The 27788-nt window shown below is 44.1% G+C and overlaps 1 protein-coding gene across 1 annotated transcript; it reads right to left on the bottom strand.

Moving 5' to 3' along the window:
* On the bottom strand, positions 1–27695 carry rasgef1ba (RasGEF domain family, member 1Ba). Its single transcript, XM_031756600.2, has 14 exons — positions 27379–27695; positions 20350–20532; positions 20127–20249; positions 19865–20002; positions 14519–14734; positions 13949–14023; positions 13017–13112; positions 12381–12483; positions 10151–10230; positions 8752–8847; positions 4829–4924; positions 4237–4360; positions 3406–3478; positions 1–1473 (listed from the first exon to the last, which is right to left on the bottom strand). Exons 2-14 carry the CDS (start codon positions 20524–20526, stop codon positions 1449–1451), a joined length of 1422 nt encoding a protein of 473 aa, XP_031612460.1. The 5' UTR covers positions 20527–20532; positions 27379–27695; the 3' UTR covers positions 1–1448.
* Between the last annotated feature and the right edge of the window lie 93 nt (positions 27696–27788).

Genomic DNA, 27788 nt, shown 5'->3' with positions numbered 1-27788 from the left:
TAAATTTAAGCCTTTTATTAACTTTTCTCTTTTTAAACACAACTAATTCATTTATAAACGTTCCTCTATTCCATTGTAACAGTCCAAATACAAACGATGAGCACAGGGAGAGAAAAAGGAACATACAGTATGTACACAATAAACCACAACAGCACTGTGCGTTGAGGGAGAAGCAGTCAAGGCAAAGCGGACATCAGTCAAAAATATTCAACTTCATACGCTGAGCTAGTACCTTGTAAAATAAGTGTCTAATACAAACGTATATAAAAATATTAAAGTCAGGACTACTTATGCACGTTATGTACCTAGTACAAAATTAAATAACAATAAAATAAGCGTAAATATTGGCATGAGGAGATAACACAATTGTATAAATAAAACATAGAGGAAATGTGCTTTATTATGAAAAATAAAAACAAATGGACATAATTTAACCAGAAATCCTCAGTTCACATTATTCAGCTATTTTCTGACTGGACCACCAGGGGGCAGCACCGACACATTTTTTCTACGAGAGCAAGGTGGCGCAGGAACAAAAGGAAAGTATGAATGAGAGTCTAGAGGAGCATTTCAGCACAGATAACTGGGAACAATAAGAAACAGACATGAACACCCCCCCACCCCATTTTAGCTCACTGCTAAAGGCCTCTGTACGCTTCAAAGGCAAAATTCAAAGCATCCAAAACTCCTGAAGCTTACTGATGCTGCAGTTCCTTTGAAGCATACTGGAACCTTAATCATGTCAAGACAAATGACAAATGAAATGTTACTTCCTGCTTCAGAAAATCTCAATTTTACACAACACAAACAAGAAAAACAACTTTTACATCTTTCTCAAACGCAGCCAGTGCCTTCTTTTTTTCCTTACGTCACAACAAAAGCTTCAGAAACATGAAGTGAAAGATACTTGGATCTGATACAGTAAAATAATGGCTAGCTTAATGGTAAACAGTGTCATAGGTTAAGGTTTGGGTTCTCTGTACGGAGAACGCTGGCTTGTGGAACCCAGAGAGAGTAGCGTTTCTGTTGCGTTAGCCAACCAGCAGCTAACTTTGTAGCTTTAGTGGGGAGAAAAATAAAAGAGTCGGGGAAACAACAGCCCCAACTTTGTTAACACTCACAGGTTCATCAGGGCGCTATGCTTCCAACAAGAAAAAGCACCTTTTTTTTTTTTTTAAACTGTGAGGGTTTGTATTGTTTCTTTATAAAACAAAGACTATAAAGTCATACAAAGAGATGAAAAACAGCTGTCCTGAAATGTACAGCACAAAGAGCAAGAGGGTAAGGAAAAGCAGAGCTGGGGCGGGACACCAAATGTCCTCGCCAGCTGAAGCAGAGATTGTCGTTTCCCTTCCAACACGGGGATACTTTGCTTGGAAAACAGCGATGCTGACGGGGCACGCGGGCTCACTTGTTGGGTTCGACGTTATTCTGGTTTCTCCAGAGGTTTAGACCCTGCTTAGCAGAGTGGATCTGTGGGGCAAAGAAAGACAGCACCGTTAGAATCTGCAGACTTTCATCACAGCAAAGTTTGATGATTGCAGTGCTCAGCCTCTTGCAAAAATGGCTGAGGAATGTGAAGCATGACTGTGCAATTCATTCTTGAGAACCTAAAACATTAAGGATCCTTGATTTCTGCTCTTTGTCAAATTGTTTTACAGTGTGCCAAAATATCTTGGACGACTTCCACGAATGTTTCCCTTTTCCATGCAGGATGGATGCTTTTAATACGACAGATTTCAGCAAATCTGCTGGAATTTTACGGTCCTAAAGTCCAGCATAGTAACCGCCACAGCAACAGTCTGCCTTTAGTGGATTTCCAGGTGTAACGTGTGTGGATGTAGGGGGCGACAGGCAGCGCCGGGCACGGCAGCACGTTCTGCTGACGCGGCTCGGCCGGAATAAAGTGACAGATCGTGTCGCAGTGGAGGCAAAGCTCAGGGGACAAACAGAGGGTTGGCAGGCGCTCAGGAAACGTGACCACACACACACACACACACACACACACACACACACACACACACACACACACACACACACAGCTAAGTGGATTCACCCCGGCTGGGCTTAACCCAACACTCACAAGGCTGCCGATCCAAAAACCTGCTCTCACCTTTGACCCCTGCCAGAAGATCTGATTCATACGTCTGTCTGCATGTGGGTGGCTGTGCATGTGTGGGGTCAGTTTGGCAATCTGAAGCATGGCTGTCACGCTCCGAGTCATGTGGTCACTGTTCATACATTCTTGGTGTAGTTTTACATCCATTTTTCCTTTCTTGCATCCACATTTTAAAAAGAAAACTTGCAATCAGGTCTGTGTAAGAGCAGGGTGGAGGAGCTGCACTGGCATTGTCCTTCATATGGCAGAAGTTTCAAAGCTGCCTTTCTTTGGATGCTTGGGAACAGAAATAAGGCCAACGTTGCTGCGAGTGGGGATGTCTGCTAGCGAGTTTAAGGCTGAAATACAACCTAACTGCTACTTTTTTCTTTAGTTCACCCAAATAAATTATTTATTAATGTCAGTTACCATTTCCCACGTTAAATTTTACTTCCTTTGATATTGTGCCACCTACCCATCTCTACCTCACAATATAACTAAGTTATATTAAAGGCTAAAAAACCCCAAATGTTTTTTTAAAAAAAAGCTTTTGGAGACATAACAGCTTTGATCAGCTGGAAAGATCGCTGCTGTACTTCATTAAAGGCTCAAAGAGGAATTCATGCGTTCATCTGCTAACAGAATGAGGATTATCCTGTTCTTAGTGTGAACCTCTAGTGAGAGCTGCAACATTAATGCGAGTCCAAAGAAAGGGCAGAGTGTTTTCTCAGCCATCTGTTGTTTTTACAGCAATTTCTTGTACTTTAATAACTGAAAACTTAAAATCTGCAAATTTTTCACAGCCACATGAATCTGATCTTAACAGCTCTCAGCAGAGAAGCGACGCATCCCTGACTCAGTTCGTGTCAATTTAACTTCAGCGTGTGATGCTGAAGCAAGAGGAAATATCGCTCCGTCAGCTCTCTGGGGCTTAGAGCCACCTGAACAAAGACATTTTTCTCTCATCCATCTTCTCACACACACAGTACTGTGTGACAGGAGGGTATGGTGTTATTGCGCACATAAGATGTAATTGTGTGAAAATGACTGATGTCTTTAAGCGCGCGTGTGCAAGCGATGGCGTGGCCTGGAAGACCGATGACAGCCTCTGTGTGTGTTTAATGCATTTATTGAGTAGCGTGAGGGGTCAGCCTCACAGTGTGACCTACATCCCTCTGGGTGTGCCTGGTCAGCGGGGAGACAGGGCAGAGGATGTGGGGTGACAGCCGTGATTGAAAGACTCGAAGCCCCTGAGGGTGAGTGTGTGCGTGTGCATGCAGAGTGAACAGGGAGGGGTTCATACACACCTCAGAGACTTCCATCTGTCCTTCTCCATGTTGTTCTCAGGACCTTCGCTCTCGTATGATGCCAGATACAATGCTGCAATGAGAAACGGAGCGAGATCATTCAAAGCTGTGACACTTATCTGCCACTCATTTTACCCTCACCCTACTATTTTCTATTTTCTGTAGTAAATGCTGTTGATACTCAAAGCTGATTGGTCAGTTCAGACAGTGCGTTTCAGAGTCGGGAGGATTTTACTCCCTGTCTGTCTCTGATAACACTGCGATAGGAGCTCGAGCCGGTGACAAGACTTTGATGTGGATTACAGGAGACTGAAACTATCGGTGCCGCTGGAGCACGAGAGGTGATAACGAGGTGTGTGTGGATCTGAGGATTAGTCTCTGCTATATTATTATGATTAAGGACAAAGAAGCGGAGGGCACAGTGTACATCATTTTGGTTTCTTCTGTTTCATTCCACACCAACGCTTTATCATTACTGACACAAAGTAACAATTCTCCCTATCAGGGATTTAAAGTAACAAGGTTTGCTTCCTTTGTTTTTAATCTCTGACTATCTTGGTATAGTTAGAAGTATTTTCTGTGCTTGTGTAAATGTATTGACATGTATGGCTTTGTCCATTTATTTCCATATTTACAGACTTGAATGAAATGGTACGTGCCCCCCCAAAAAGCTACTACACAGCTACACAGGGGGGGAAAAAAGCACAATTTTTCACTTGTATAGATAAAGTGTCAAACCAAGCCTTGATTAATGTCTGTAGCTTCACATTTAACATGGATACATTAGTTTCCTGTTTATTTAACATAAACTTTAACGTTCAATGAACTCACCATCTTCGGTGAATACCGGAGCGGTCAGCAGGTACTGCAGGATCTTGCGATCCTTCTCAAACGGACACTCCACTTTCTTCCAGGTCATGAACTCACTCACTTGTTTGGCGAGCTCCCAGAATTTCTGAAACACAGTAACGACACAGGTTGGTTATTCAGAAGGAATCGACACGTTTCAAATGAAAAGACTGCCTTTGAATGAGGTTAGGGTTAGCGCCACACTGTGGTACTAGTCAGCTGTTAAGAAGTGTTAATGTGTTCAAATACACTGTATTTGTTTCATAACAGGGCAGGATATAGACGCGGTTCAGCAGCAGTCTATTTCCAAGGATAGAATCAGTCCTTAAAATAGTCTGATTCGGGGTAGCTGTGACCAATCACGAGTGGAAATAGTGTTTGGTCACTGGTCATCATGGAAACAGCTGATATTTACACACCCAAGCCTTACTTCTGCATTTCCCAGCAGTCTTTAGAGAAGTGCTAGTAAACAGCCCAAAATGTGTTTCCATGTGTAGTAAATATCGTGACGCTGTCTGACACTGAAAGTCATGTGAGGGGAATCTCCCGTTGGGAAATATCAAATTCAGTTTACCTCAAAGTTGATGTGGCCGTTCTGCAGCCTGTTGGCACATCCCTCGTTGAGGAAGTAGATGTCTTTTATGAGCAGACTGAAGAAAGGGATGACAATCTGCAGGGCAACGGAAAGAGAAAGGGATTTAATATCGGCGAGCAGATATAAGGGGGATTTCCTTATGACTCGCAGGTGTGTGCTCTTTTCTAAACAGCGATTCAAAAAGGATTACGGTTCACAAAGAGGATCTCTGCTTCACACAAACACACACACTTCTGTTCAAGTAAAACTCGCACGTTTTCCATCTACAGAAGTCTGTAGCAGGGTGTAAAAATTCAACCTGTAGCTAAAAAAACAGACAAAAAAAACACCAAATGAATTCCTCCGACTGAAAATGGGGAAGTGAGGCTGAGGTAAAGAGGTCAGTTTTCCAGAGAAGAAAATCCCCCTTTAAAAGCCACTTAAATAATTCATTGCCATAACTTACAATGATTTAGGTCACTGCATGTCTGTGCACACACACACACACACACGCTGATGTGGAGGAAATAAGGAAGAAGCACCAGCAAGTTGTAAGCTGGTGGGTTATTTAGAGGATTCAACTGTCTGGCTCGCATTTATCATCTGATATGGCTCATAAGCAAAAAATGTTTTATACTGAAGGCTGCTGCAAAGTGGCACACTGACCTATAAAAATCCTCAGTCTGTCACCTCTCTCCTCACTGTCCCCACCCAACATTAAACATTCATGACGGCGGAGCTTTCAAAGGAGCAACTGAAGGAAAAGCACACTGTGCTCTTCTTCAAACCTACATTTGTGTTGCACTTTCTATTATTCATACAAAGTCACTGTGTCAGACGTTGTACTTGTACAAGCCGCCCACACCCTTTGTTTTTAGTTCTTCCCACAAAATCATTTTTCAAGCCAAGCCAGCGAATCTTGTTCATGTGCTTTTTGTTCCTCGTGTTCTTCTAAAGCTGCTCTTGGCCGGCTCAGATTGCACGCCAGTTTGCGTGAAATTATGTCTCCACACCATCCTTTGACAAAAGTTGGGTGCAGCTGACTTGCATTTAACGAGGCCTCAGTGAAGTCACAATGTCAGAACATCAAGTACAGCGAGGGGTCTGCAGGGGCAGGATGTTTACAAGAGCCTGCTTGTGTGCGTGATCTGAGGGCTGTTGTCATGCATACTGTGCGCACGCACACACACGCGCGCACTCACTCACTCTCTCACACACACACACACACACACACACACACACACACACACACAGAGTTTAAGGAAAAAAGCCTGTAAGAGCTGAAAGGAAGTCGTTTTCACAGCTGGACATGAGAAGGTGTTAAAGGCCTGGAAGCAGAAGGGAGGCTGGATTTTGTGGCAAAATTAAATCTACCTTAAGTTAATGAAATCTGTAACATTTTTGTAATAGTGATTGTTATCATCTAAAGATGTTTGAATCAACTAAATACAGTTGCTTTAAAACGGGGATTCCAATTGGTCCAAACAATTAATCCACAGCTATGTCGATACGAGCAATGATGAAACCACTGACAAATTAAGAAAACATTTGTAAGCTTGTAACAATCCAGTGTGCTGCTGGGAAACCTTGGGTTTCTAACATCCATGCAGATGTTCTTTTGAAGCCTTGATAATACTCTGTTGATGACATGTAGACGGAGAGCTGGATACCTGACGGCCAAGTAGTCGTTCCTGTTATATCCACCTGAGTGCACATGTAGTTAGATGCACTGCAGTGTAAATTCTTTGTGCTCACCGTCTAATGACAGAATTTGCATCGCTCTGACCTGAGCAGGCGCCTTCCTAAGCATTGTTGCAGACCTTACCACCACATCAAGTTAAACATTAAACTTTAAACCTAAACATTAAACCTAAGGTGTTACCCTGGCCTCCCAACTCTCCACATCTGACCTACTCGATACTCGGTCGAGCAGTTCTCTTTGTATCGTTTACATCCCCCAACCAAGAGAAGCATGCAGCTAGGTAAACATTACATCCGAGCTGAGGGTCACACCATTAATGCTACAGGCAATATTTATTCTGCTCAAGTGTGTAGAAGATAGTAGTTCTTACATAAAACAAATAGCGCTGCAGGCGAAGGAAAAACGATGTAAAATTTTATTTTGGGGTGAAATGTCCCTTTATTTTTTTAATTTACTGTCTCCATCTGATTAAAACAAGTCTTAGAAGAGCAGCATGCCATGCAACTTTGTCCAAACTGGAGCTGTCTCCACATTCTTCCTTATAAAATATCTCACAATAGTTGCTACACAACCAAACACGATCCACCGAGTCTGGTTTAGATCAGCTGTTTGGCATTTTGTTAACATGTTATTTCAAGCAAATGAGCCAACATAGCAACAAGTGTTGGATCGTTAAATCTTTTCTGTCCTCACTGCAAAGAACAAAACCTACCGCAAGAATAGGCCGAAACACACGTCATCAGACTGAAGTACTGTGGATGCCTGACGGAGACCATAAACACCCCCCCCCCCTCAAAGGAGAGGTCACAAGCAGGAACATACCAGACTTCTTGGGAACTTTCCATTTCATGACCCTGACCTCTTGTACTGGACTGTTTGCATATCTTTGCTCCAAAAAAAGGGGGGACATCCCTCACGAACCTCAGGGAGCTGCACACACATTGACAGTACACTTTGTCTCCATTAAATAAAAACACCTTTTTTTAAACATGATGACGGGACGAGAGGCTGACCGCTAATGTCTGGCAGCCCACAAGCTTCAGGGCGGATCACATTCGGTCAGGGTGGGTCGAAGCAGCAGAGAACGCTATGTGATCTGGCAGGAGGCCATGTTTTCGTTTCATTCCAAAGCATTTTTGATGAGGAAGAAACTCAGACCCTCTTCATGTTTTGACCCTCATAACTTGACCTCTACGTCCCCTCTGCACTACACTGTTATGTAACCTCCACCCCTCTGCAATCCTCCCCAGAGGCTGCTGATGCTGTAAATATCACGGGAACACACTGTGCAGACGATTTCAAGATACGCCGGTTTGGTTCTCTGCACTGCCTCAAACACGTCCTTCCACGTCACAGTGCATGAGAATAAAGTCTGAGATAAGGTCTCCACTTTTTACATAACTGCAGTCAAGCGTAATACGTCCCCGCTGTGACACATGTCACCACTGAAAGGTCACGACAGCTGTCAAGTGGTTTATAGTAAGACACCGAGCCACCGTTCACTATAAGTGTCTCTGACTGTTTACATGAATTGTAAACCAAAGTCTGGTGTTCACATGTCCAGCTGTTCAAACTTTTGGGATCTGCATAAACACTGGCTGCTTGATGTGTCAGTATCAAGCAGCAAACTCCAAAAACTGCAATTCCTTGACTGGCCACTTGAGGCTGAATCCAATCCTCATAGACTCCCAAAATGTCCAACTTAACAAAATAAAAAAAACAAACAAAAACAAATTTACATCCTGATATTAACTAAATGATCAATGGCAAAGACGTGCAGTGGGTGCACAGCCTGTCCATGAAGTTTGTGATTCACTTCTGGTGAGCGATATTCTTTATTATTTTTATTAGGGTGTCACTTAGCACTAATTAGCAGATGTCTTTGTCCACAATCCAATGTGTCACATCACCATGGTTATGTCCATCTTTTAATAAAGGTCTATTATTCAGTATGAAAATATCTGTCATCTTTTTGGCAAAAAGAAATAAATAATTGGAATCGCAGCTTTTCCCAGAATTGTGAATCCGATGCAACAAATGTTGCGCTTCAAATGTCATCGTCCATATTTAATTTGCACTCTTTCTGCTCGCCACAAGGCCTTCAGATGGGAGCTGAACTACAGGTGAACCACTTGGAAAGTTAAGATTACATTTAAATATTCAGAAAAGACAATCTCCCGTAAACACGACACCATCAAATGCGGGAACATCAAGGCCTCACCTTCTCTCTGCTGCTGTTGGCGGTGATTGATCTCTGCGTGGCTCCTCTCAGTGCTGTTCTGTAGTTATAGAAATTGCTGGAAGGATCCATCTGGTGCTGCAGAGAGACAAATATAGAGTCAGTGTGAGCACAGACCTCTGAAATGTGAGTGGATCTGACGGCCCAAAAAGCCGGTGATTATATATGTTTTGGCTTTGCTAACTCTGTGCCTGCATAATACTAGTTCACAAGAAAGTGAAAGTAGCTGAAGGGAACTTCAGTGAAAATGATATAAAATGTGGTTTCATTATTAGTTTTAATTTTCACCATGATGACCAAATATCCTCAAGTTTCAAAAATTGTGACATAAGATGTAGTCACATGGGGGGAAAGAAAAACAAGATGGAGAAACAGACGATGCCGTTGAGTGTGTGACTTTGAACAAACTAAGCAGCAAATTAACTCAAACACAAAGTTTGGGATTCACCTACAAAAAAATCCTCAGAGGGACAAAAGATAAAGATAAAAGGAAAGCATCAAGAAGGGTGCGACTGACAAAAGGAACAAGAGACAGCAGAAGAGGAAAGACGTGGATGATCTCCAGTGAGACGTGAAGAAAACCTAAAGAAGTCGAGTCTTTGAAACCCTTTCAGGTCTCGCAGAGCGTCCCAGCCTCACTCGTCAGATCTCCTATTTCAAAAGGGCCGACTGATGGCCCGTTGGGCTCACTGAACGTGTTCTTGCGGTATGCTGGGTTTTCTCACACACCTCGGGGAGGAAGGCAGGGTTGCGTGATTTGCACACCCAGTTACACCTTAACATCTGGTCCTCCCGGCTGCTGGACTCCATTTATTTCCACCTGTCTTCATCCCCACAGACTCATCAAATTTCCCCTTATTTTTCTTCCAGAATGTACCAAGAACAATCAGAGGTATTCATTTTTGTTCTTTTCTGCACTTTGCATGTTCTGACTTTAAAAAACTGAACCTTCAGACTCAGATGTTCCACAAAAAGTCTGTTGCTTTAACATATAATCATACTAAACTTGGAGAAGGCTATCATGTGCTTTGGTTTAAGAGAAAGGCTTCAACTAGCTCAGTTCTGAAGCCTTTCCAATCAGAGTCTCTGTTTTTTCTGGATTTGTGAGCGATCTTAGTCATGGACAGCAAACTCTTTATTCTCCCACTCAGATCCACGCTTGCAAAGGCTTTCAGCATGACCCTGATTTTCTCTCTTACCCAATAAATCACTGACAGCAGTAGCTCCCCCGCAAACCCACAACTAGATTAGTCATAAGTGTTTACCACAACACTGCCACTACGTGTGGGAAAAACTTAAGAGTTGAATTATTAAAAGTGAGAATATAAAACACTCATTTCCTGAGCGCTGGTCAAAGTAAATCTCTTTTATACAAACTCACCTCTAGAATATCAAACTTGGCTGTTTTGACTTTGCTCCAGGTCTTCTTCAGCCGTGACACCGGACTCATGTTCATCCCAGCTGCAACACAAACACGCACGAAAACAAAGGCCATGAGAGAGAGATCACACGTCCGTGCAAACACGATCGCATTAACACATGGCATTTTCCTCATTCAGCCAGACAGACGCACATCCCCTCCACCCTTCCCCCCCCCCCCTCTGCCTCCCCTTCTCTTTCTTTACGTTGTTTCTTCTGATGCAGCAGGGCAGCAGGAACAATAGAGTTAACACACGCCTCGTTTCCCCTCCCAGCACTCTGCTTCCCATATGGTAATCCTCTGTGTGTGCCCGGTGCAGGTTCAGGCAGTGAAGGGTCACCAACAGAGCAGAACACCAACACAAAAACAGCCCTGGGGTACTCTAAAGAACTGCGGTTCACAGACAGAAATATAAAACTCGAAACCGCGAAGCCTCGTGTTCTCCCTGAACTCACTTTGGTTCCCAGCAGACAGTTTGCCTTTTACACAGCAGCGAGGGGCCGAAGTGAATGCAGGTCGAACCACGGAGGCATGTGACACCGTGTGTCAGAACGTGTGCTGCCTGGGAAACAGCTCCATCCACTCACAAAGAGACCAGTGTGAAGAAGGACAGGTGTTAGCTGTAGTGGTCCCTCTGGGACACATACGCCCTCCATTCGAGATGATTATTATACCGTTAATGTCTTCTTCTTTTCAGCGCAGCCACAATGTCGCCAATGACAAGAAGACACACTGACAGTTGGGGGTTTTGTTGTTTTTATAATGAATTAAATGGTCACTTAACTCCAAGGCCGATTCCTAGCCATGCAGTAGTTTAGATAATAATGCCCTTCTTTTTCTATCTGATCCAGTTTAGACAGGAAGGAAAACCAAATCTGGATATTTCAAAACCTGAAAAAATAAATGTATTTGCTCACTGAGACACAGCTGATGGTAAATGATGTTTTTGGGGGGTAATAACCCTTTAAAAGCATCACAAATACAGTGTCCCTGGAGACGAGGCTGGTGTAGAAGGATTTGCCTGTGGCTCTCTCCCTCGCCGTCTCAGGGGAGGACAGAGGACAGCTGGCACTCCAATATCCTCTCCTCCCTTTCTCCCTCTCTCCCTCCCTCCTCCCCTGTGTGCTCACACTCTCTGGTCAGTGCTGACCATCTGCCCGGTTTATGCCCTCTTCCAGTCCCGAGTCCGCTCCCTGTTTGTAGTGGATGCAAAGACTCTCCACCCGCCCTCAGGCCTGCGCCAATGACCAATGACACGCTCTCCTCTAAATCCTCCGAGACTCAGAGAGTCTTCTAACCTTCTAGGCCTCGGTGTGTTTCTCATTTCTGATCTTGAATCAACCTGGTTACTTTTAGCGAAACTAATCTTCTTTTTAGAGACATGTTAACACCTGCAGCTGTTTAGTACAACCGGGGTATGCTCCACAGTGGGCAGAAAGTGGAGAGAAATTACATAGAAAAGGCGGAAATATCAATTTCTCTACTGAAAGTAACCTCAAAAGACCAGGATACAATATGCTTATAGTTCAGCCATTGTACAGAGTGAAGAATGGAAACCCCATCAGTGATACGCCTCGAGTTCAGCAACTGTTGGCTTGATAATTCATACTCTCTGTCCTGCAATTTTATACCTTTTGGACCTATTCAAAAGCGCAGACACTGGAAGTAGGGACAATGGGTTCATAAATGTATTTTATAATGTGCAGACTTTGCAGTGACTATATAAGAGTGCGTTTGATTCTGTAAGTACAAGCAGACGGAGCAGAAAGCCACGGGAAAAACTGTCTGAGTGACCAAAGAACAAATTCCATCAAGACAATTATCTGCATGAACTCCGCTCCATCTGCTGCCAAGTTTCACTCATAATATTAAACTGAAGAAAATTACGTAAGGTGGAAATGAACTGAGACAATGTCAGGAGAGGTTACTGCCACGGGGCGACTCCACCGCAGCATGAACAAAACAAACAAACTGCAATTTATAGCACTAATCAAATTTATGATGATGCCCACAAGACAACATGCTCTGTGCAGAGGCCTACACAGGAGGAAGCAAGTGCAGAGTGCAAGTCTGAATGAGGAAAGTGCAGAGCATCATCTTGTGGGAACAATCGCTTCAGGTTTTCTGCAGCAATGAAACAAAACTATAAAACACTTTATCGCACAGAGAAAAAAAGAGAACTCCAACTCACATATGATGGCCATGAGGGAGTTAAAGTTGCCGATGTTGAAGCATTCCCGTGCCACGTCGATGAAGAACTCGATGACTCGGGCTCGGTGCTTCTTTTTCCCCGGCTGTTAACAAAATGGAGAACATTAAAAACTGCATTAGGCCTCAGCTTTATTTCCAACAAACACATTTACCTGTTCCCTGAAAAGGTTGTAATCATTCTCAGGGACGATGGCTGGTAAAGTGCTATGTACAAAGTAATAAAGTTTGCTTGTACATTTGGAGATCACAGTTTGGAGTTTTTGTTTCTTTCTTTATTTTATTTGACAAGCATGAGAAGTGTTTATTTAGCCTGTCCCAGACACTGCAGCCTTGTTTAACCTTGTTTTAGGGAACTTCCTCTTTCAGCTGAACTTTTGGGACACGAAAGCTACGTCCATCCTTTATATACAGCCTATGGTTTGGCCACGTAGTACAAAATAATCTAGTGTAAACTGAGCTGTGAACATTTCTTTGGGTACTTCATTCGCTAAACAATTATCTGAAAAATTAACCTTGCGATTTTCTCCCTAATGAAGATAACAGTGGTTGAGTACCATCAACAATCCGCCTTCATTAGCAGGGAATTTTATTGCTTGGCTTGCTGTTTGTTACCTACCATGCAGATCTCCGTAGCCACCAGATAACTGAGTCTGTTGAACCAGTCGACATAAGCCTCCAGGTTGCTGGCCTTTTTGTGATCACTGAAGCAATTCTGCAGAAAAAAAACCAAAGAAAACCCACCTTCAGTTAGAGCTGAAGTTAAAAGCAAAACCAGTCTATGCCAAACGATTCAACAAATTAAAAAAATAAATGAGTGGACCTGTGCAGCCAATAATACTCAGCTTCCCCCTGCTTTTCATCTATAAGCACAATAGTGGTCAATGTTATTCACATTATGCATGCTGGTTCTTTGTGTGGATTCCTCTTGATATAATTCCACACATTCCTCTAGCCTTACGCCACTCGCGCCCATGCCGAGTTCCCGCCACTGGACACGTCGCTTTTTATGCAGACAGGCTGAGTTATCCCCGTGTTTTCAAGTGGCTCGTTGGGGGTACGAGGCAAGCTAGCCTAAAGGAACAAAGGCAGCCTTAACCCCCATCACCCTGGCTTCCAAAAAAACGGGCCCGTTGCCTAGCAGCCAAACGCCAGAAAAGAGACCACACCGCCCCAAAACACACACACACACACACACCTTACCAATGCAAACCCTTGGCAGTAGTGGTTGCTAGGAGATGGGGTGCATGCATGCCCATCTAATCCAGACACTGGGATGATTTGAGGAAATTGTCGGTGAGGTGTGATTGAGTGTGTGAGGGGAGCGGATATGTGGTCTGCTGCTAAAGTCTGCAAATAACCTGCCCTCACTTTGACCCATGCGGCAGGCAGTTACTGCGCTGTGTAAACTTAACATCCTTCTGGAAGAGAAACTAGGCCATCGGAGACAAATCAAGTCTACACACCAGATTTCAGCCAGAAAAAAACATTGCATAACTACTGTATGTGTTTTCTTATCTGCTGACGTATTCTGAAGCATGCAGACATTACCTTATCATTATCCAGAGGGTCTTTCTGGACGAAAGCCTGGACGAATTCTTCAGGTCCGATGTAACTCAGTCTTTCCTGAAAAGGTAAAAAAAAAAAAAAAATCTCTGAGAATCCACGACCACTTTGCATCACACCAGGACCGTAAAAGGTTTAGTCACCAGATGGTTTTCCCTACTTGTTCAAAGTTAGTTTGGGATTATCTTACATCATTAAAGCCTACATTTTATCTCCTTTTTAGAACCTTTATAAAAACCCTGATTAAACCCTGTTTTTCACATTGATTTAGCTGATATGTAATGACTGTGGTTAAGCAGCACTGTTTTAAATCAATCCTGCGGGAGGTCAGATACAGGAGGACCTCGGTCACCACACTGATTTATCAGTCCATCACAGAGATCTGGTCCTGCTCTGACACGCGTCGCCCTCTCTGATATCGATTTGGCCTGCTTCTCTTTGAGTTCTGTGTGTGTCTCAGTGGCGCGATTTCAGACTGCTCCTTGGAAGGTTACATTTAGAGCTTACTCCAAAATAAATGACATTTAAACAGATTTTAAGAACTGCTTCTCTTACCAGCTCTATGTGTGTGAGCTGCTGGGCGACAGTAAAGGGGTCATTGCAGATAGACAGCAGGTCTCTCTGTATGGCTGCCTGGGGCTTCGCTTTTAGAACCGTGAGCCGCTCAGCCGCAGTGGCGTTGATTTTGCCCAGCGCCTCCTCGTACTGGCTGAGCACTGTCAACCTCCTGATGAGGCCCTGGCTCATCTGGCTGACGGCCTTCCTGTAAATCTGAGAGGAGAAAGAAGGAAATCTGTTAGCTGGAACTCAGTTTTAGGTTAGTATGCCATCTGCCAGGAACTTTAGCTTTACTAGCATCTTCAGAAAGAGTACTGGGTATCATATGAAGGTTGTTTTCACATGGTCAATTCTCTTTGGATTATTAAAGAACACCCAACTCTTAACTTTGTGCTTTAACTTTGCTTGTTCTGCGTTCCAGGGTGGTGCGGGTGATGAAAGATGCAAGTTCACAGTCCAGAGCCACAGAACAGCCATCAAAGTGTAAATTGCAGAAAAATGAGCCTTTTTTCATTCACTAAAATATCACTCACAGTGTTACACAAAACTCTTCCTGCCAGGTTTATTAATAATTCTCCTCAGCTCAAGGGGAATAGGGCAGGGGACTCTTGGCTTACTGGCTGAGAGGTCATCTTATTTTGAAACTTTCCTGTGACTCAAACAGGCCATGATTAGATAACAGTTTCCTCTCTGTTCCACTTTAGCATAGAAGTTGTATAAGACGGCCGGTCGAGGGAAAGAGAACATGTGTATTTGATTTTGTGTATGTTGAGAAGGCTGAATGATCCCAAGCACCCCTTCATGGCCACATCTCTCCTCTCTGAACTTTCTGCCAATTCAGCCTCCAGAATCTGGGATCTACAACAAGACCAAGTTCAACAGGGGTGGGAAAGAACACCCAAGCCTTATAATGGATGTGGAGGGCTGGATGTCTAAACAGCAATCAAGTATGACGAGTCTGTGCTGCACTCAGACATTCGGGATAAAAATGAGCGGGCTTTCATCGCTCTGCTGGAAACAGTCAAGGCGGGACCTTTTTCTGAAATTCACTTCCCAGGGCGCAACTAATGCATCTGTCTGTGGGTGATGTGGCTGTGATAGGTGCAATGACACATGAAGAGACACATTCATGTGTCAGCCAATCAGCTGTGGCTCTGTGGACACTGCAGTTTTTGGCAAGGGGTGATTGCCAGAATGAAAAATGAAACTGCAGACAGAAAAATCAGGTTTTATGTAGGAGTGCACCAGAACCGCAAACACAGAGGAAAAAAAAACCGTATATTTTCATCGGAAGCACAGAAAAAAACAAAGAAAAGGCTCTAGCAAGATCACGACAGCATGCGAATCAAAAACTGTGCTGTAGATTCTCAACAAACAAACAGTGAAAAATGCCAAAATCTAATTTTTTGATACTTGCCATTACTTTTAGATTGCTGCTTACAGTTTGAAGACATTAATTAGTTCCAAACTTAAAAAAAAAAGATTTGTCTGAACAGGAAAAAAAGAATTTGTTGCAAAGTAACTATTAAGATTCATTAGTTGCACCCTTACACTCAACCCTCGCTCAGACACTGCAATAAACCCGGCTGATAAACACTGTATTAACTCTGCTAATGCTTGACCGCGCTCCTGCACAGTTGGATAACAGCGAGACATGCCACCAGTGAAAATCCACTTCAAAGTGAACCATCTGCCGTAGCTTCTGTCCCCACCACAAACAGAGGACAGGCCAGGGTCGGGTAAATATAGTCTCGGATCTTGGAGACAACGGCATGCGTCACATTTCTAAGCAGAGGGAGTCACATTTGCTCACCCCAACTTTTGGCGTTACGACCGAGTGAGCCTAGCGGTGGCATGCGATTCCCTTCGCCATCAACACTGGCAGCGGTCCTGAGGTGGCAGACGACTGCTCAGTGCAAGTCGACACTTCTGAGCGCATGGTTGGGTTATGCCATCATATCACTAGAGGTCCTGTTATTCTTGGCTGACTGGTGTCATTTCCTGGGGAGCACCACCTGACCCAAAGCAAAGGCTCGACTGTTTTTAGCCGTTCATTCAACCAGAGCTAATGAGCAGAGAGTAAAAGGTGTACTGGGCCGGATTGTTTTAAACTACAAACATGCGCATGGTGCCAAGTCACGATGCGGCAGAATTAGCTCTCAGCCAACTAAACGAGACCTCCCTGGCGTTCAGCATTAATCTGTGAAGCTGGCATAATCCGTGTACGAGTGAATCAAGTTTAACACAAGTGAGACGTTTCATGTCTTTAATGTTAGAACTTGAATTTAGTCTTTTATAAAACCAGTTTTTAAAGGTGTGCTTGCATTATTTCCAGGTGCCTGGTGTCTTATTTGTTTGTTAATGTTGCACATAGATGAAAACTGATTCTCCCCATTCAGGAGAAACTGATACTCCAACATTGTTCCCTTTGAGTTCCTTTGTTATCTTTGATACAATGCACAGTTCAGAGGTGAGAGTGACTCACAATATGATACCATGCAATAATCAATACGGCTGTTGCAATATCAGATTTTCACTATGCGATGATTGTGGCCAATGAAGATATCGGTCCCATTGTCTGTTTAAGCTTCTTATGCAAAGATTCTTGCAGTACCAACTTTACAATGGTGCAAAGCACACCTGCCTCCATCTGAATATTCAGTTTCTCCAGGTATATCAGGCACCTCGTGTGTCTAAATGATGCGAGAGCTACTAAAAATCTATCAAAATTACCATAAAAACTTAGCATGCAAAATAAAAACTGCACATTTTCAGGTCAAGAACTGAGCACCAGTAAGCGAGTTCAGATCGAGATCACAGCGCCAGTTTTTTTCCTCAGCTGCAGCTTCCCTATATATCCAACCACGTCCATAATGACAGTCTTACTACAGAGATCAAGGTCCGGGAATGTTCAGAGTGTGGTCTGGACATAAGTCTGAGCAGATGTTCAGGACATCTATTCTGGACTCTCTTCCCAGAGCGCTGTGGTTGACTCGCTAAAGAACCAGCATCCAACTCTAAACTTCAGATGTGCTTATGCTAAAGCATTTATGTTTTGATTTTTGAATCTGATTTGCAGCATTCATGTTTTGTTTTGTTTCATTCTTTCTCCAAATCAGATCTATTCAAAGCCCCATCCCGAGAAGCACTTCCCACAATTTAAACAGCTGGATTTCCTGGAAATGTCCTGCGGTGTTCACACTACCAAGAATAAGGTGTCATCCTTTCTCACCACGGGCGAGTATCTATGGACACATGAATAAACAACTGTTCAACTCGACTCCTTTCCCCCAACATTTATTTGTGGCAACGTGTGCGCCCGGGGCATCAACGCTTCCCTGAGAACGATTCAGTCAGAGGACTGTTGTTGGTCAGGCTTTGCACACCATGAGTGCACATGCTTGCATGACATTTCAGTTTATCTTCATGATATTCGGATACTATTGCTTTGTCAGTACAAAACATCCTGTATTGTAAACCCAACCCATCTTTCTCAACGAAATTATTAAGTCAACAAGTTTTTTCGATCGTCTTGATAACATCTCATAAACTACATTTCCCGCAAGGTCTAAGGACACAGAGGCAGGTACTGGATACGCAGGGGAACTCCTGGAAAGATTATTTAAAAACAGACTTAAAATAGACTCGTTTGGAAAAGAAATTGAAAGTAAAGTGTGCATTATTGCGTAATTCACCCACAGGGTGCCAGTGGTTTCTCTTTATCTAGTTCAAATCTATTTGCCAGTAGAGATAATGTTTAATTTTGGTCTTAACTGACTAGCAGCAAATAGTAGCTCTCTCTCTCTCTCTCTCTCTTTTTTTTGGGGGGGTTAAATGTACCAAGCATGGTATTATCTCAGGTAAAAGTTCCTGGGAATCTTCACTTAATGTCTGTTTCCCTCGAAGCCAGAATCAATTTCAACTATCAAAAATGTCTACAGAGGTTTGGTGTTAACGCCAGCTGCAGCCAAGCTAGTGTGAAATCAAAAGATGTTTGCACGACCGTCAAAACACAGCGTGTGTGTCTACGAGTGCTTGTTCTGCTGTCGACCCTAGGTAAGTTTCCATGGGGGTGGGTGGGGGATCTGGAAAGCTGTAAATGTGTCCAAGTGTCATGTGAGGTTGAATTGATTTCTAGATTAAGTCAGGATCAATACTTGTCCTCGCACCATCAATGAGTCATGTGGAGCCTGATTAAAAAAGTGGGGGTGCGTGTTTTTCTTGTCTTGAGTGCTAAAGAGGGGGCGGGGGAGGGTGGGGGTGTTTATCTTCTTCATCACTATCTGGTCCTGACAAGCTGCTGCTGCAACAACTAAAACATCCAAAAATACACACACTTAGTTTGTGTGTGCCACTTTCCCGAGCAAAAGGAATGACTCAAACAATCAGCACGTGCACTGAAAGAACCCAGCCTGATGAGGACTACTATAATTAATTGTTCAGACCAAAGAAAATTTAACTGGGAACATGAGACGGGGACATGGAAGGACAGGAACACGTGAACATGTGAAGCCCAGTAAACTTGATTCTAGCAGACAAAGACGAATCATCATGGGATCTTCTTTTTTAATAATCATCATGGGGAAACCATCTTTCAGTGGATCCCTGCATAAAACAAACTGTCCCACAGGAAAAATGATCTACATTAGCATAGCTCTGCAGCTTGAGAAAGTGCCGTCTTGCCAAGTGCAAGCGCTCATATTTGAGAGACATTAACCTGTCATGGTTTACGTGGGGGGCTTTCACCTCTAAATTTCCATTTTGCCTCCTGCGAGTACTTTAGCTTATGCTAGCACTTCCTTTCATAACATACATAGCATGAGTCACTGCTTGTCAAAACAACGTTTCTATATCTAAATGTGTAAAGTCGGAGGGTCAGCACGTACCCCAAAGATAACAGAGGGTACGGGACAAAAAACTGTTCACGCCTACTAAAAACACGGTGCAGCGAGGCTAAAGGCGCACTGAGCCGGTGACATTCAGCTCTGCTGCAGAGGAACAATCCAAATGCTGCCTAAGAAGGAGCACTGCAGGGATGACAAAAAACCCACCTAGGCCATAAACAATGGGGCTTTTCTCTCAACCGATCCGGGCTCAAAAGTGCTTTGTGCCAGAGAAAAACCCCATTCCACCTCCCTCCGCTGCTATCTGCAAAAAATCTGCCTGCGCCTGTAGCTTTACTGCATGTGCAGTCTACCAAACAGCACTGCACTATTGGTGATAACACCTAAAACTAAACATATTATCTAATCAGCAGGTCATTTGCTACTTGAATAATCTAGAAAAAGCCTTTTGCTGCGTGTTGTGGTGAGTGGAATATGAAGAAAGACAAAAGGGACTGACCTCGTCTCCGCTGGCAAGCCGGTGGGTCAGCTCTTTCAGGCTCCGCATCATCCTCTCATCCCTAAAGTCATATGGGAAGGTTTCTGTCCACTCTGTCAGCAGCTGGAGGATTTTGGGAGCAATCTTCCTCACTCTCATCTGAAAATGCAGGTGAAATATGTACTTAGGAAGGGTGAAAGAATATCCCAGTTTAATACGATTTTTGAGTCCCGTTAGAACACAATATTTCACTGATTCTTAATGCCACTGTTTGAAACTGAACCTTATCAGCTTGGGGATCGCCAAGCCGCTGCTGCTCCGTGCACAGGTGGCACACTTTGGACATCAGTTCATAAGGATGGATGAAGAGGCGAGAACTGAGCAGGAAGGTGAAGATGTATGTCCTCTGTGGAGACAAAAGACACATTTAGTAAATTATGATTTGATTCTTAAAGCTTGAATTAAAATATATATATTATTTAAAAGCATCTCAGTGCAACACTCACATCTGGATAATAGTCCACAGTTGGGACCAAGTGGTGAATGAGGGCCTCCAGAGACCCGGACACCAGGTTGTTATCATTATAATAAAGGCCGGGGTAGCCTTCCTCCTTGGTCTGGTACAGGTTCTTGTTGTAGCTGCCAGTGTTCAGCTGCCCTGTGAATGGTGGTGTCTGAGGCATCGTGTCCTGTGCAAACAAAGAGGACAAACACAGGAAGAGTGAGACGGTGCTTTTTAGATATTTAACCGCGAATGCTGATGCAGGTCCAGACGGATCCAAAATAGCTCCCAGACGCAAACGCAGACAGCAAAAGGTTTGTTTGGGAAATGGTTTGGACACAGTCGACACCCTTTTCCTCCTCTGGACTTTTTAAGGTTTCTGGTTTGTGGTTGGAGTTTATTTGGATGTACAAATGGACGACTGAGAGAAAAAGGAAAAAAAAAGAGCTGATAAACAAAATTAGGGTTGGACACGAGGATGATGGAGTCTTATGAGTCATTTGGATCACAAGATAACAGGAACACACAGCTGGCAGACAGTTTGTTCAGTTTTGACCCCGCTAAGCTTTACAGGAAGCTGAACTCTTAACCCTCACAGGATTAGGCCTTTATGAGCACAACATTACTATGCAGATAATGTGCATCACCTCCAGTCCAGTAAGCAGCAACATCCAATGCCGGCGTTAACGACTGAAAACAAACGAGGGTTTAAGCTTTCATGAGATAATTACAAAATATTAGTAATTCAAAAGGTTTTCTGACGCAACTCCTAAGCGGGTGGTATTAAAGGAAGCTCTGCATCTATGCTGGAAGAGCAATAAAACTGAAAGCACACTTAAAAACATGTAAGAGCTTGTGAGAGTTTGGGCCGCACCGGAGAATCCGGAGACTTTTTTTTAAATCCTGAAAGCACATTGTATGATCACATTGTCTGCTAACTTCCGACCCTGCCATGTGAATGTGCGTGACTAAAAGCAAGAAGGAGACTCTGTGTGTGTGTGTGTGTGTGTGTGTGTGTGTGTGTGTGTGTGTGTGTGTGTGTGTGTGTGTGTGTGTGTGTGTGTGTGTGTGTGTGTGTGTGTGTGTGTGTGTGTGTGTGTGTGTTGAAGAGGGCAGAATAGATCATTATGCAGGGCAGAACATGATACAGAGAGGGGCACACGTGTTCCCTGGAGCATAGGCAGTGAGAGGTTAGGTGTCAAATCTGCCTTTTCATAGCTGAAGGAGAAACAAAACTATCCCAAACTGGATTCATATCAACTCATTCCCATAAACACTGGACTGTATCATACTTTGCATTACTTTTTTAATGTGTTTTGACATTTTGCATTCCAAAACTTTGGTCCTTTTTCTTGCATTAAGCACTGCTGTCAATAGTAATTTGCTGTTCACTTACAGAATAACAGTTCAGTAATACACCTCATGACTTCCTCCACGGAAAACTCTCCAGGTGCATGCAGGTCTGCAGCAGTACAGACGTGTCAGAGGGAGAGGTGAGAAATTCTGCAGCTTACCTGCGACTGCTACAGCAACAAGTCTCGGTTTGTTGATCTAGCAGTCAAATACCCTTTTAAAGAACTGAGGATGATTTTAAAAACCTCTCAGTCTCGCATTTAAAATTCAAGTCAGCTTTCACAAAGAGAACAAAACCCTCACGTACACGTTCCTCTGCAGTTTACCAGCCTCCTGACCTCTGAACCTGGCTCTGTCCCATGCCAGGCAGACTTACGGCTGAGGAAACACAAAGAGTCTTTTCACACTTGTGTGTGTGGGTGGCGAGGTGGGGTTGGAGGGGGGGTTGGTGCAAGGTCCAGCAATCCCGCCTCCATATACCTTCACACCCCTGCCGCCTTGACAATATCCTGCCCCGTGGCTGCCTGCCGAGCCAGGAAGCCTTCAAGGCTGACACAGTGCAGCGCTGGCAGGGAAGGAGATGCCAGGAGGTATAAATTGCACCTGCCCCACACACTGGCACAAACGGTTCGAGTGAGTTTAAGGTTTTGTTGTCCTGTGGTGGCAACCTGATTTACAGACAGTCTTACAAAAAGGGAAAACATCAGCTGATCAAACCAAGTGGTGAATTAAAGAAAGAGGGGGAAAAAAAATCACAAGACACAGTCGTGTTTGCCCTGACACAGATACCAAAACATTCGATTTATTCATGAGCACACACGAAGCTCCCACCCAAGCCGAGTCTGCCTCTTTCACACGCGCCCCTCCATAATGCACGTGTGCACACACCCACTACAGCCATTATTCAGCCAGACAACCATGGCCATTTCCATGAGAATGGTGCGTGTGTGGAGTCGGGGCACAGCGGCCCGAGCATCTGCTGCACCATGTGGCTTCCCCACAAGAGAGGGACATCACGAGTGTGATGGAGGGAGAAAAAAGGGCTATCCTCACTCAGTTCTGGGATCTTCAAATACTCCACTGAGGTTTTCTGCTGAGCCAAAGTGCTCTTTCTCTAGCAGCAATACAGCACGGGCACAGTTACAGTTGCTCAGAGAAGTTGCAGATGCCGAGTGTCCGCAAAGCAGCCATGAATGCTCCACTGGGGTTAAGCTGAAGGGCACATCAACAGCAGCAGGTGATCCAGTGCTGAGAACATGACTCTTTCGCTTTTCCCAGCTGGGATCTGAACAGCCAACACCCTGATCTCAAGTGTGCTCTCCTAACCACTGAGGTTAGAGACGTCTGCTGCACAGAAAAAAGATAAATCAGCAACTGCAAGGGAGCATCATGGGCCATATGAAAGTGTATTTATTTTCCATGAAGAATTAATCATCACCCACACCAATCCACCAATCCAAATTCTTTACAGATTAACTTTAGAGATTCAAATGTGCAGGGGAAAAATTGAGGCGATATCTCTGCCAGTATCTGATGACCAGAGTTTGGGGATTTGATTTGAATTAATTTACAGAGGCCCTGTTTTCAGAAGACAGTGCAACGACTGGGTTTAATAGTGAGCTATCTCACTGCAACAAGTTGTTCTGAGCTTCAGGACTTTTACATCACTCGTCCTCTCTGATGTCTCTGAGCACAATTTGGATTAATCTCATGCTGCCAGGGACAGGTGGGGTTCTTTGAAGATAAAGGCGGTCTCTTATACAAAGAAAGAAAAAAAAAAACATGGATCGAGGACACCGTGAGATCAGATGCTGTACCGAGTCCTTTTCCTTAATCTCTCGGTCTCATATCAGAGCAGGATTTATGCCTATCAGCAAATACAGGTCAGAGTGTTTGAAATCTTATTTTGGAACATTTTTCTGATTTTTCCAGTCTGAAGATCTTGTTTGTTCTGTTTCAACACTTCTCTTCACTTCACTTTTCTAGCAGCATTACAACTACCTTTTTACTTAGATTAGAGCCACTTTCCATCAACTGCAATATAATAACCCCGCCCACACACCCACACACATGCAACAGCTGTCGCCTTCACCAGAATCCTAAAAAAAGCATAAGATGTTTGCAAGCTCTGACAGCTGAGGCAGAGAGATTTACATTTCTTCCAGGTGTCACGTGCAGTGGTAGTAGTAGTAGTAGCAGGAGTGGTGGTAGCAGGCTGAGGGGGACCACATGTCGAGTCCTCAGGCTCTGACAAAAACAAACTCTTAGCACGTTGCTGTTGGTTTATCCTGGCCACCGGCCGGGGCGGCAGCTGAAGATAAACAAGCAAAATGCCACAATTCGCCTCCGCGAGAGGGGCTGGGGGTTGTTTAGGTTGGATGGGTGGTTTTAATTAGAGCCTGACTGGTTGTTTGTGTGCAAAGCCATCTGCCTCGATGTGTAAAAGAAGTCTGGTTTGGGCTTAAAGTGGATTTAAAAACTGAAGGAAATTCACACTCTTGGTTTTTTCTAATCATTCAACAGTTAAAAGATGGTTGAAGAGAGAGAACGATCACACCCACAAACTTTGAGCTGTGCCAATCTTTGTCCTTTTAAACACATCAGACTAAAGATGATCACATGACAGAGTGTCTAAGACGACAGGCTGGTTATAGCGCAGACTCAGCCCTGCCTTGTGATAACCTGCTGCTCCTGAAACATTTCTCCAAACTGAAAAAGTGACCAAAAATGAAACTTAAGGATTTTTATAATATATTGTTAATGTGCCTGAGGCCATAACTCACTGAAAAGTTAACAAAATGTCATTTTTCTCTCTTCCTTTTGCCACGTGGGGACATTTGGAAGCACAGAGGGTCAGCATTTAAAAAACCTCCCCAGGCAAATGTCATATAAGAAGGAAAACTCCAGCATTCATGTGAGATTACCTTCAGGCTGCAGACCCAACGATGACGCGGGCTTGCAGGTAATTTTGTCGCCAAAACGCACGGGTGGGGCTGCTCCCCAGAGGGAGAATGATGCAGTCTGCTCTCTCAAAACACAGGCTATCAAAGAAGCGACGGGGGCCCTTCCTGCCCTACCCATGCTTTTAATGACTGCTTGTGATGAGAGTCCATCAGCAGTTCGGAGATCGTACAGAAAAAAGCTTCCACACTTCACTCTCATAGTTCTTAAGCTGAACTCAAGGAAACAGACGCGTTCCCTGTTTAGGCACCCCAGTGTGCTCTACCTGAGAAATTTCTCTGGAGTCAGACAGTCCATACGACTATTTAGAAGTACACAGGTCATGCAATAAAGCAGTGAGATCTGTCGTTACCCTTAAATGTGCAACAGCAATGAGGCAGAAAAGTGGGACCCACATATAGAAATACTGAAGAGAAAAAAAGGATTTTTCCCCCCTTTTTAAGAAAAACAGGTACAAAGTACAACAGTATGGCAGTAAAGGGAACGCAATGCAGGCACCAAGACACTTTAAGGCAGTAAATCAACAGCCCCCACCTCCCCCCACTGTGTAAACACTGAAAGGCATGAGGAATCTCACTCATCCATGGCTCGAGGAAATGAGGGTGAGAGATAGCTGCAGAGTGGCTGGGCACAGGAGAGTGAAGTGGAATAGTGGAAGTTATCTAAATAAGGCCGGCTCATTGGTTGTGTTGTTTGAAGCCAGAGTGTGGTCAGCAGTACTTCAAATTAAAGTAAGTTCAGGAATTTGAAGCAAAAATGTAAGTGTTCCAGAGCACTGGAATGAAAAGGTAGGACCAAAACAAAACCAGATACGGCTGTGATGTGGAAACATTATCTCAGAAATAAGGAGACGAAGTTAGAGAGACTCCAACGCCAAGAACTCTGGGTAATTTCATGGTATTGGTCTTAACTTGTCAATGTGACTTGCCATGCCATTTTTGCTCTTGGAGGTTAGTAAAAACATAGCCATAACTGGTGTGATTAACATGTAATAGCAGCCATTAAAAAAGCCCCTTGACCCTGATATTCCTGCTTGCTGAGCTAAAATTGTATGAACTATTATAACTGCAAACAAGTCCTATCAGAGGGTGAGCCACACTCCTCCATCTACCCAGCAGCAGTACATCAACATATAACGTGCAGCCACTAACAGCTATGTCGCCTTTCTGGAGTATTTTCACACCAGTGTTGAGTGCTGGGATACAAACTGAGAGGGAGATGTTTGCAGCTGTTGCTCTGAGTGGTAAAAATCACAGGTTCCATATAGGACTCTGTCAGGTCCTCAGCAGTGCCGTGAATCCCTCCACCGCTGCAGACACCAACACTTCCTACAGGGAGGGAACCCCCTGACAGCAGAAGCAGCGCCTTTTCAGCTGCTACTTCTGAATTTTACTGCAAATCTTTAGGATCTGATGTTAAAGTCTGTCTGTTCTTGATGAAAGAGTGAACAGTGATTTCTGTGTACTGGTCTGGTCTGCAAGTACTGAGATCATCTTTTGAAATTCAGAAGATGCCAGATTGGTTGGTCCGATCATCAGGATCAGGACCTGCTTCATATTTAAACATTGTTCAAACAGTAGTTTGATGTTTTCTGTCACAGCTCAACCATACTGAGCCTGTTCAGCCATTACACCCATGAGAACCAGGGAGCTGTAACTGTAGCAGAGAAGACTGTGATAAGATGAAATATTCCATCTTACATTTTGTTGAATTTTAGCTCCTGACTTATTGATCTTTGAACTGATGAAACGAGAGGTGACCCAGGTTTAAGAAGCAGTCTGTAAACACAGCTAAAGTGAAGCTATAAACACAGCTTGTAATTCACAAAGATCTGCTGAGGTACATATGATTACATTTACCTTTTAATGGCCACTTGTGTGAAACACAGCCCTCCTGCCGCCTCAGCACCCTTATTTCACGAGAGGAAACTTCCCATTTCCCCCCAGTGCATCTGTTTTCTGCATTTGCTTCACATCAAGCAAATCCCACCACAACCACAGGGATACCAGAGTACAGTAGCAAACATGTAATCCGCAGTAACAATAACTCATTCAAGGGCTTCCTCAGGAGGCACCCTCACATTTTTAGACGACCAGCGTCCTGCCAAATAACCAATAAACGGATTTACCTTGTCAGCACATTACGGAAACTCCAACTCATGCTCCTAATACAAAGCAGTGGCACGAAAAACCAAGCGCAGCAGGCCAGGGTGACCCAGGAGAGATGCGGGATTAACTTCACTGATCCCTCACGTCTTGCAAAGGAGAGGCAGGGAGGGAGGAATCCTCTTAGCCAGAAGGTTGTGGGGGTTAAAAATAGCCCGCCATTGACACCGATTTCAGAAATCCAATTTTGGGGGCAGGTCTTTGGGTCAATTAGGCAAAATTAAAAATCCAGATATAGCTCCTTAGTAAAGACTGGCAATTTGGGTATTACTGCCCACGGTTGTTTGTTTTTTATTGTAGGATAAAGTCAATATAGGCGCACTAATATTGGGGGAAAGGTGCAAAAGGAACACAGCAAAATCAAATTGCAAGATTGATATTCACAGATCATTTTGGAAAAGAGTCGCAGAGCATCAACTCATTCAGATCGCAGCACGTTTGGCTGGAGATAAAGTGCGCTCTTTCACCACCTGCGCGCATTTTGGACACGTCGGGTCTGCAGAATAACATTCAACAACCAAAAAACTGTCCGGCTGTAAACACGCACAACTCACCTCAACAAGCCGTAATCCAGGGACAAACTCTTTGGTATCTCTCCTCTGAAAATACGCGAAAACAACCTCTGAGCAGCCGAGACTTTCTCCTTTCACATGCGCGCAGAGCAGGCGGTCAATCCCAGCAGTCCCTCCCGGCTCCGGACACTCAGTGCACCATTATTCAGGTGCAAACGCGAAAGAGAACAAAAAATGTGTATCCCCGCTTTCACAGCGCCAACGGGATCAAGTCAGCTCCAAGAACAAGTCGTCTAAATGAAGCAGTGCTGACTCTGTCTCTCCTCTGCAGCCTTCACTCGGGTCTGAGCTCCGGAGCCGCGAGCAGCCTCAAGACCTCACAGCGAGCGAGAGGCGGCAGCCAATCAGAGAAGAGAAGCGCCCCCTCCCTGCCTGCCTCCCTGCCTGGTCTC

The sequence above is a fragment of the Oreochromis aureus genome, linkage group 12 (genome assembly GCF_013358895.1).
Source record: "Oreochromis aureus strain Israel breed Guangdong linkage group 12, ZZ_aureus, whole genome shotgun sequence".
Taxonomy (NCBI): Eukaryota; Metazoa; Chordata; class Actinopteri; order Cichliformes; family Cichlidae; genus Oreochromis; species Oreochromis aureus.
This window is presented reverse-complemented; position numbering and strand designations above follow the sequence as displayed.